The sequence below is a fragment of the Xenopus laevis genome, chromosome 6S, assembly GCF_017654675.1.
Source record: "Xenopus laevis strain J_2021 chromosome 6S, Xenopus_laevis_v10.1, whole genome shotgun sequence".
Classification (NCBI taxonomy): domain Eukaryota; kingdom Metazoa; phylum Chordata; class Amphibia; order Anura; family Pipidae; genus Xenopus; species Xenopus laevis.
The window spans coordinates 22,030,739-22,041,932 of NC_054382.1; the positions used below are offsets into that span (position 1 = coordinate 22,030,739).

The 11,194-nt window shown below is 40.7% G+C and overlaps 1 protein-coding gene across 4 annotated transcripts in view; it reads left to right on the forward strand.

The window, feature by feature from the left end:
• LOC121393066 (cilia- and flagella-associated protein 69-like) overlaps positions 1-10,337 on the forward strand; it is a 37,758-nt gene extending 27,421 nt beyond the window's left edge. For all 4 annotated transcript variants that reach the window (XM_018268775.2, XM_041567442.1, XM_041567441.1 and 1 more), the window contains 4 exons: positions 6,106-6,303; positions 6,648-6,734; positions 8,115-8,219; positions 9,996-10,337. In XM_018268775.2, coding sequence (XP_018124264.1) covers positions 6,106-6,303; positions 6,648-6,734; positions 8,115-8,219; positions 9,996-10,142 — 537 coding nt within the window. In that variant the 3' untranslated portion in view covers positions 10,143-10,337. The remainder of the gene's footprint in view (positions 1-6,105; positions 6,304-6,647; positions 6,735-8,114; positions 8,220-9,995) is intronic.
• Positions 10,338-11,194: the final 857 nt, after the last annotated feature.

Genomic DNA, 11,194 nt, shown 5'->3' on the forward strand with positions numbered 1-11,194 from the left:
GATTCTGGTGAATCAAAAATGGGTAAACATATCGTTGTACTCCAAACTCCCAAGTTGCAATTGTTTCCTAAAGTTATAATGTTTTATAGAAATTGGTGAATTTTTTTAAAAATGACCTCAAAGCTTCCAATCTACAGAATCGTATCTCCCACACATCATTAGGTATCAATGTAAAACACCCCAAATATGAAAGCCTGGGATCCACTGAACAGTTTGATGCCCAATATGTATAGGTGTACCCAAGCACGTGACATATAGGGGCCCTAAACTGTAGACACCTCATTTGAGCTATCAGTTCTGTAATTCCAGATACTGCAAAATCAGCACATTTGCATCGTTTTGGGGTGGGGTAAAAGTAAAAAAAATAAGTTCATCCCAGAAAACCATATATTTTCGGAAAGTACACATTCCCACGAATCTAAATTGGGTATGCATGTCTTTGTACTACAAAGTACCAAGCCGCAAACGATTCCTAAATTTGGTGATTTTGGCGACATTTCCAAAAATCACCTCAAAATTTCTACCCTGCAGCATCGTATTACCCACATACTTTTAGGTATCAAGAGAAATCACCCCAAATATGAAAGCCTAGGGTCCTCTGAACAGTTTGATGCCCAATATGTATAGGTGTACCCAAGCACGTGGCAGACAGGGGCCCCAAAAGGAAGACCCCCATATGGTCTGTCATTTCAGGTACTGCAAAATCAACACATTTACATCGTTTTGGGGGGGTCAAAAGTAGAAAAAAGTGGGTTCACCCCAGAAAACCATATATTTTCGGAAAGTACACATTCCCATGAATCTAAATTGGGTATGCATGTGTTTGTACTCCAAAGTACCAAGCCGCAAATCATTCCTAAATTTGGTGATTTTGGTGATATTTCCAAAAATCACCTCAAAATTTCTACCCTGCAGCATCGTATTACCCACATACTTTTAGGTATCAAGCAAAATCACCCCAAATATGAAAGCCTAGGGTCCTCTGAACAGTTTGATGCCCAATATGTATAGGTGTACCCAAGCACGTGGCATACAGGGGCCCCAAAAGGAAGGCCCCCATATGGTCTGTCATTTCAGGTACTGCAAAATCAACACATTTACATCGTTTTGGGGGGGTCAAAAGTAGGAAAAAGTGGGTTCACCCCAGATAACCATATATTTTCGGAAAGTACACATTCCCATGAATCTAAATTGGGTATGCATGTGTTTGTACTCCAAAGTACAAAGCTGCAAACCATTCCTAAATTTGGTGATTTTGGTGATATTTCCAAAAATCACCTCAAAATTTCTACTCTGCAGCATCGTATTACCCACATACTTTTAGGTATCAAGAGATATCACCCCAAATATGAAAGCCTAGGGTCCTCTGAACAGTTTGATGCCCAATATGTATAGGTGTACCCAAGCACGTGGCATACAGGGGCCCCAAAAGGAAGGCCCCCATATGGTCTGTCATTTCAGGTACTGCAAAATCAACACATTTACATCGTTTTGGGGGGGTCAAAAGTAGGAAAAAGTGGGTTCACCCCAGATAACCATATATTTTCGGAAAGTACACATTCCCATGAATCTAAATTGGGTATGCATGTGTTTGTACTCCAAAGTACCAAGCCACAAATCATTCCTAAATTTGGTGATTTTGGTGATACTTCCAAAAATCCCCTCAAAATTTCTACCCTGCAGCATCGTATTACCCACATACTTTTAGGTATCAAGAGATATCACCCCAAATATGAAAGCCTAGGGTCCTCTGAACAGTTTGATGCCCAATATGTATAGGTGTACCCAAGCACGTGGCATACAGGGGCCCCAAAAGGAAGGCCCCCATATGGTCTGTCATTTCAGGTACTGCAAAATCAACACATTTATATCGTTTTGGGGGGGTCAAAAGTAGAAAAAAGCAAGTTCACCCCAGAAAACCATATATTTTTGGAAAGTACACATTCCCACGAATCTAAATTGGGTATGCATGTCTTTCTACGCCAAAGTACAAAGCTGCAAACCATTCCTAAATTTGGTGATTTTGGTGATATTTCCAAAAATCACCTCAAAATTTCTACCCTGCAGCATCGTATTACCCACATACTTTTAGGTATCAAGAGATATCACCCCAAATATGAAAGCCTAGGGTCCTCTGAACAGTTTGATGCCCAATATGTATAGGTGTACCCAAGCACGTGGCATACAGGGGCCCCAAAAGGAAGGCCCCCATATGGTCTGTCATTTCAGGTACTGCAAAATCAACACATTTACATCGTTTTGGGGGGGTCAAAAGTAGGAAAAAGTGGGTTCACCCCAGATAACCATATATTTTCGGAAAGTACACATTCCCATGAATCTAAATTGGGTATGCATGTGTTTGTACTCCAAAGTACCAAGCCACAAATCATTCCTAAATTTGGAGATTTTGGTGATACTTCCAAAAATCACCTCAAAATTTCTACCCTGCAGCATCGTATTACCCACATACTTTTAGGTATCAAGAGATATCACCCCAAATATGAAAGCCTAGGGTCCTCTGAACAGTTTGATGCCCAATATGTATAGGTGTACCCAAGCACGTGGCAGACAGGGGCCCCAAAAGGAAGACCCCCATTTGGTCTGTCATTTCAGATACTGCAAAATCAACACATTTACATTGTTTGGGGGGGGGGACAAAGGTAGAAAAAAGTAAGTTCACCCCAGAAAACCATATATTTTCGTAAAGTACACATTCCCCTGAATCCAATTTGGGTATGCATGTCTTTCTACTCCAAAGTACCAAGCCACAAACCATTCCTAAATGTGGTGATTTTGGTGACATTTCCAAAAATCACCTCAAAATTTCCACCCTGCAGCATCGTATTACCCACATACTTTTAGGTATCAAGACAAATCACCCCAAATATGAAAGCCTAGGGTCCTCTGAACAGTTTTATGCCAAACATGTATAGGTGTACCCAAACACGTGACATATAGGGGCCCTAAAATGAAGACCCCCCCCCATATGGTCTGTCATTTCAGGTACTGCAAAATCAACACATTTACCTTGTTTTGGGGGGGGGCAAAAGTAGAAAAAAGTAAGTTCACCCAAGAAAACCATATATTTTCGGAAAGTACACATTCCCACGAATCTAAATTGGGTATGCATGTCTTTGTACTCCAAAGTACAATGCCGCAAATCATTCCTAAATTTGGGGATTTTGGTGACATTTCCAAAAATCACCTCAAAATTTCCAACCTGCAGCATCATATTTCCCACATACTTTTAGGTATCAAGATAAATCACCCCAAATATGAAAGCCTAGGGTCCTCTGAACAGTTTGATGCCCAATATGTATAGGTGTACCCAAGCACGTGGCATATAGGGGCCCCAAAAGGAAGACCCCCATATGGTCTGTCAATTCAGATACTGCAAAATCAACACATTTACATCGTTTTGGGGGGGGCAAAGGCAGAAAAAAGTAATTTCAACCCAGAAAACCATATATTTTCGGAAAGTACACATTCCGACGAATCTAAATTGGGTATGGATGTCTTTGTACTCCAAAGTACCAAGCCGCAAACCATTCCTAAATTTGATGATTTTGGCGACATTTCCAAAAATCACCTCAAAATTTCTACCCTGCAGCATCGTATAAGCCACATACTTTTAGGTATCAAGAGATATCACCCCAAATATGAAAGCCTAGGGTCCTCTGAACAGTTTGATGCCCAATATGTATAGGTGTACCCAAGCACGTGGCATATAGGGCCCCAAAAGGAAGACCCCCATATGGTCTGTCATTTCAGGTACTGCAAAATCAACACATTTACATAGTTTTGGGGGGGGGCAAAGGTAGAAAAAAGTATGTTCGCCCCAGAAAACCATATATTTTTGGAAATTACACATTCCCGCGAATCCAAATTGGGTATGCATGTCTTTGTACTCCAAAGTACCAAGTCGCAAGCCTTTCCTAAATTTGGCGATAAAAGCAACGGTTTTTACATTTCTGAAAATCGCCTAAAAATATTGCAATTGGCCGCATTTATCTCACCCAACTTCTTACATACAATTGTAAAACACCATAAATACTGATGCCAAGGGTCTACTGAACAGTTTTATGCCCAATATGCATTGATATACCAAGGCAGCTGGCATGTGCGGACCCCAAATGTAAATAGTGAATATGAGTTTTCTCTGCTGCCGATTCGCCTTCTGTAAACATAGACCATTGACTTCATATTATGTGCCTCAAGACCCTCCTAACAGCAAAGACCCCCCAAAACCATATGTTTTTGGAAAGTACACATTCTGACGAAAACAACCAAGATAAAGACGTCTTTCTACAGCAAAGTACCAAACTGCAAAACTTTTATAAACATAGAGATTTTTACATTTCTGAAAATCGCCTAAAAATGTTGAAGTATGCCACATTTATCTCACACAATGTTTTACGTACAAAGAAAAATCACCCCAAATATGGACATCAGAGGTCTACTGAATAGTTTGATGCCCAATATGTATAGATTTACCAAAGTATATGGTGTGTACGGCCGCAAATGAAAAATGTGCATATGAATTTTCACACTGGCCAACTAAGCTGCTGAAAAGAGAACCCCAACTGTGCGTTATGTGCCGTAAGACCCCCAAACTGTAAAAAGACCCCAGAAAACCATATATTTTTGGAAAGCATATATTCTGACGGATCAATCTAAGTAAAATAATATACCAAAGCACCAAACAGCAAAACTATACTAAAGATACATAAGGAACAATAATCCAGGGATAAAATTGCAATAAAACCACAAAAATTGTGCAAATCAATGAAATAACAAAATAACTGCACCGACAGCATAATTAGTGGCCGAAATCGATTATCCAATAGTCACGCTGCTGAAATAAACAGTTTTTATGGGTAAAAAAAACACAAATTGGTGAAATGAAAAAGTAAAAAAAATAAAATGTGTATACATGTGTGTACACTTCCAAGAATTGTGTGACAGTGTATAAGTGTGTATAAGTGTGTATATAAGTCCATATAAGTGTATATAAATGCATATAAGTGCATATAAGTGGAAAATGAAAAATTAAAAAAAACGTTTTTTTTTTTTTTTTTTTTTTACTACTAAAATATGTGTGTATGTGTGTATAAGGTAGGTAGGTGTATGCAAGTGTGTAAAATAAAGGGCACTTACCGTTTTTGGCTGATCTAAGAGCTGGAGAAGAGAGATCTGCAGAGTTACAGCAAGCAGGAAGTGTGTGGGCGTCGCTGGAACACGAGGTGAGCAGGAGGAAGCAGAGCAGCAAGGCAGACACGCGATTTGCTGTGTCTGCCTCTTTTAGGTCGGCCCTGCGACAATCCAGTCGCAGGACCGACATGACAGCCCCCCAGCCTCGTTGCCCAGGGGGCTGTCAATGCTGCTAAACCTCTGCAGAGGCGGCTAAAGCCGCTGATGCAGAGTACAGCATGTAAAACTGCAAGCACGTACAATGTACGTGCTTGGCAGTTAAAGCCCTTGCCTGCCAGAACGTACGGTGTACGTGCTTGGCAGGCAAAGGGTTAAACTGCAGACAATAATATTTCAACACAATTTGTAATTGGTCTTCATATTTTTTTATTTTGGGGTGTTTATGAATAATTAAACTTTTTGCCATTTTAGCAGAAATCTAAATTTACCTTGGCAGCCAGGCAGTAGGTTGAATGAGAAACTGAAAGATGAATAGGGGAGGGCCTGAATGGAAAGATAAGGGATAAAATAATAAATCCTAAAATGTAAATTAGGGGCGGGAGGGAAATCACGTGATTTTTCATCAAAACAAGGAAGTAAAAAAATGTTTTCCACTTTTTCCTTTACCGCCACTAATTAATTAGGATTTGGTTCTGTATTTGGCCGAATCTTTCACAAAGGATTCAGGGATTCGACTGAATCCCAAATAGTGGATTCGGTGCATACCTGAATACAATTATAGCCTCCCAAAGCAATAGCTTTTAGACTTCCTGGGTCAGTGACCCCCTATAGGAAAGCTGAAAAGAAGAGGAAGGCAATTATTTAAAAACTATTTAAAACATCAACTTAAAAGTTGCTGATAATGGGCCATTGCATTAAATATTGAAAGCATGGTGTGTGTGTGTGTTCATCAAGGTTGGAGAAATATGGCACGAAATTAGGGATGAGCTGAAAGCAGAAAATATCCAGCCAGTGACCTCTGATCAAGAAGCCTTGGAGATTGTCATAAAATCAGCAGAAAACACAAGTAAAATGGTTGCCTGCCACCAGACTGAAATGATTGAAAACTACCAGCAAATGGAGCTCCAGGAGGAACAGCAGAAATATGCGGAGGTAAAACTGATCAGTAGATCCGTTATTATACACAGATGCATTTAGTGCTGCAGACATATTGTTCTGTTATACAGGTCTTTAGTATTAGCCTCAAATCAGCAGCTGTACTTAAAAAGTCAAATAACAACGGATGAAATAACATTAATTTAATAATAGATTATAATGGAATTATTATGGAGTTTCTTTTTATGTGGAACTATCAAACTGGGTTCTACACTGGGTGCAAGAATTCTCTAAGGCAAGTAATTCTTCCATCTGCTGCTGCTTTATGAAATTAATTTATGAAAGCTATTTCACTTTTATTGTTTATTATTCAATTATTTCTCTTTTTTTTTTAAACCTAGATTCAAGCAAACCATAAACAAAGTGAAATGGTAATGAAATCTTGGGATAATTTTGTTGCCCGCACGTCTAACTATGAAGCGTTAAAGGTAATAAGTGTTTTAGTCTGTATATTTCTATATCCAGAAGCGTGTTGGTTTTACCCAGGACACACTGGATTTGGAAGCCAAGTATTGTGTCTCAGTGAATCTAGACAGTTATCTAGTTTAGTACCAACCAAGTTGGCCTCAGTTTTCATCCCAAATCGACCTCATTGAGCCTAAACAACACTGCGCCCCATCTGAACCCCACAATGTGCAGTGTAGCTGGCAAGTTCATGTAGACATCAATGAGAGTTGTATTAACAAAATTCAAGCTATTTTTCAATGTAAGTTTTCAGGAATGAATTAAAATGTGACTGGCTCATAATGGGTAGAACGGGCTTTCAATGTGTTTTTTGAAACTCAAGATTTTTAATAAATAAAAACTTAAGATGTAGAAGAAAATTAGAAAACAAATAAACATAAGTGAGTTTTCACTGAGGAAATTGCATTTAGGGATGCACCAAATCCAGGATTCGGTTCTGGATTCAGCCAGGACAGTGGCGTAACCAGGGCCGGATTTACATAGAGGGCGCCCCAGGCCCACTGCCGTTCATCACCACTTTGCCCTTCCATTTATTTGTGCAAATTTTCATCATCAATGGGGAAATGTAAAAAACGATTGTATCTCCAGCTCATCCCCACTGTTTTTGAACCATTGTGGGTGTGGTTGGGCAGCATGCCGCCCCCCTAAAATCCTGCCACCCTAGGCCCGGGCCTAGGTGGCCTTTCCACAAATCCGGGCCTGGGCATAACTACCGGGGGAGCAGGAGGTGCGATTGGGCCAGGGCCCGCACCCCCTCAGGGCCCCCCCGGCAGCTCGCGCCACTGTTCTAATGCGGCCGTTTCTGGCTGTACGGAGGGGGGCGGGGCCCGGCTGCACTTCCCGCGCCAGGGCCCGCCCCCCTCTAGTTACGGCTCTGAGCCAGGATTCGGCCTTTTTCAGCAGGATTAGGCTGAATCCTTCTGCCCGGCTGAACCGAATCCTAGTTTGCTTCGGGGAGGGAAATTGCGTCATTTTGTCACAAAACAAGGAAGTAAAAAATGTTTTCCCCTTCCCACTCCTAATTTGCATATGCAAATTTGGTTTGGTATTCAGCTAAATCTTTTGTGAAGGATTTGGGGTTTAGGCTGAATCCAAAATAGTGGATTTGGTGCATCCCTCCTTGTTATCTCCATCAATGTGCTGCTCCCATTCTTTTTTCTCTACTATGTTGTCCATGAAGTTTCTTATTCCTATTTTGTGAAAACATCAGTTTCAGGTCTGCAGAATATTGTGTGAAGAAGTGTCTGTATAGTGTACGTGAGGCATTACAGTTTAGCCTACAACTGAAGATTGCATTCTAAAGCTGATTTATTCTCTTTAATATAATTATATTTGTATTTCAGAAGGCAAAACGACTTCAGGAGAAATCAATCGAATCATCAAGACCAAAAGCAAAGCTCAATAGTTCAACTTTCCATGCAACTCAAATATCCCCCTTAAATACTACAGTAAGTGAACAGGTGCATTGACTCGTTTAGCTAAACATGTGTGTATTACAAAAGCAATGGAATTCTCAGTAACTGGCATCCAAATTATTCTTGGACATTTGAATAGTCTTGGTATAATGTAATAATTCTCAGCAGTAACTAGAGTGCCCCCGGCCCCCACTTCAAAAATAACCTTCAGAGGAGCCCAGTGCACTCCGATCCCCATCCTCCTGCTCATTTCCCACTCCACCCATATCCTGCCTCCACCGACTCTGGCGACACCCTCGATCCCGCCCACATCCCGCCCTGACTTGCGTCCCCTTGTGTTGGAGGTTTCAGTAAAACCCACTGCATCCGGATAATACAACTTGGGGACCTTCCCCATAGGCTACCATTGATGCTCGGTAGGTTGTAGGTGGTTGAAGTTTTTTTTAAAGAGACAATATGACTATCGAATGGTCGAATAGTCGAACGATTTTTAGTTAGAATCGTTCGATTCGAAGTCGTAGTCAAAGGTCGAAGTAGCGAATTCGGTGGTCAAAAAAATACTTTGAAATTCGAAGTATTTTTTATTCTAATCCTTCACTCAAGCTTAGTAAATGTGCCCCCTAAGTGTTCATTTAAACCACAGGCACAACTGCTGAGCTGAAACCAGTTGAAACCAGAAGTGCTCTGAACACTGAGCAAGTTTACTTTTCTTTTTAATGCCACAGGTCTCATTTGTTAAGCTGATTCTGTGCAAAGATCAGTGGCTGCTCACATTGTGCTTGGGACTGATTTTTATTTCTACATTACACTATTTACACTGCAAATAATTCACTATACAATATAAAATTGAACCAGCAAGTGTATTTTTTTAGTTGTAATATTGGTGTGTAGGCAGCCATCTCAGGTCATTTTGCCTGGTCATGTGCTTTCAGAAAGAGCCAGCACTTTAGGATGGAACTGCTTTCTGACAGGCTGTTGTTTCTCCTACTCAATGTAACTGAATGTGTCTCAGTGGGACCTGGAGTTTACCATTGAGTGCTGTTCTGGGATCTACCAGGCAGCTGTTATCTTGTGTTAGGGAGCTGCTCATTAGATTCCCATTATTCTGTTGTTAGGCTGCTGGGGGGAAAGGAATGGGGTGATATCACTCCAACTTGTAGTTGCAATAAAGAGTATGGATGCACCTAATCCACTATTGTGGATTCGGCTGAATCCTTTGTGAAAGATTCAGCGGAATACCGAACCAAATCCGAATCCTAATTTGCATAGGCAAATTAGGGGTGGGAAAGGGAAAATGTTTTTTACTTCCTAGTTTTGTGACAAAAAGTCATTCAATTTCCCTCCCTACCCCTAATTTTCATATGCAAATTAGGATCCAATTTGGTTCGGCCGGGCAGAAGGATTCAGCCCAATCCGAATCATGCTAAAAAAAGGCAGAATCCCGAACAGAATCCTGGATTTGGTGCATCCCTAGTAAAGAGTGACTGAAGTTTATCAGCCCACAAGTCACGTGACTGGGAGCAGCTATGAAACTGCCAATATGTCTAGCCCCATGTCAGAATTTAAAATTAAATATAAAAAAAATCTGTTTGCTCTTTTGAGAAAGGATTTCAGTGCAGAATTCTGCTGGAGCAGCACTATTAACTGATTCATTTTGAAAAAATTTTTTTTTTCTAATGACAGTATCCCTTTAAATCTGGCCAGTGCCTGATACACAGCCCAGTTGCATGCGCCTGTACTGTTCAACAACAAGGGAGTATTCCCATTTTCTACATGCTGATTTTATAATGAGTTTCTTGTTTGTGTTAGGTTCCATGTGGCCAGCTTGTGGCTGTAGAAAGCACACCTTCCCAGTTGACAGGGGGACCACTCGCTGATACAGCCATTGCCTTGAAAAGAGTTCCCATCCGTGGTGGAGCCTTGCAAAAAGACAAAAATATGAAAATGTTGGATTAGTATCATTCAATTGTTTTTGTAGTATAGATTTTATTTTAGGCTTCTTGAATATCACAGCCATTCCCTAACAATGCGCAGTTGGAAGATCTTTCAATCCCAACTTTTATTCCATGATTCAACAATAAATATCTGCATTTTTGTCTTTTTATGTATTAATATATTTGGAAGATGCTTGAAGTAAAATATGAAACTGGTTACAGTGCTTGTCTATCATATGCAATATCTTTCAGCACAAAACATACATTTTACTCCAAAGGTTATAAATATCACATTTTAATCAACACAATTACATTTATGTTACACCAACAATTTGGATTTGCCAACGTTTGTGCCAAATCAGGTTTCCTGAAAGTACTTTCCAGTTCATGTTCAAAATCCTCCTTATTACACCAGCACATCTGCATTATATCCCTTTAAAGGAGAAGTCAACCTGTACGGGGAAAAAACCCTCCCCTCCCCTGTGTAAGCCCCCTCCCTCCTCCCCCCCCCGGGCAAATGCCCCTTACTTGTTACTCACCCTTCGGTGCAGGTCCTCTGTTGTGGACTTCACGGGCACCATCTTCTCCCGAGCGCTCTTCTTCCTGCTTTGACCGGCGTTTTTTTGGTGCATGCGCAGTACGAGGCATTTACTTTCGGGCACCTGCACAGTAGCTCCGTACCGGCAAATGCCTCCAACTTCGCATGCGCCCGAAAGTCACGAAATTTCTGATCTTTTTTTCGGAAACTTCGGAAACAGGGGAGGGGGGAGGGTTTTTTCCCCATACGGGTTGACTTCTCCTTTAACCATAATCAGTGGTGTAACTATAGGAGGAGAAGCAAATGATAGGGGCCAGGCAAGTTCCTCCAACCCCAACATGTGTCTCACAATTCATCTCAATCTTCCACACTTAACCTGCTACACATGTAAAACATCATTATTGAAAGTCCATATATCTGAATTATGCTCTGATAGTAAATAAAAACTATTTCAGGCATTATCTCCCCTCATAGAGAATGTAAATATGAATCACTACAATTTTCTTATATTCTCATTAAAAGCCACTTCATTCTTT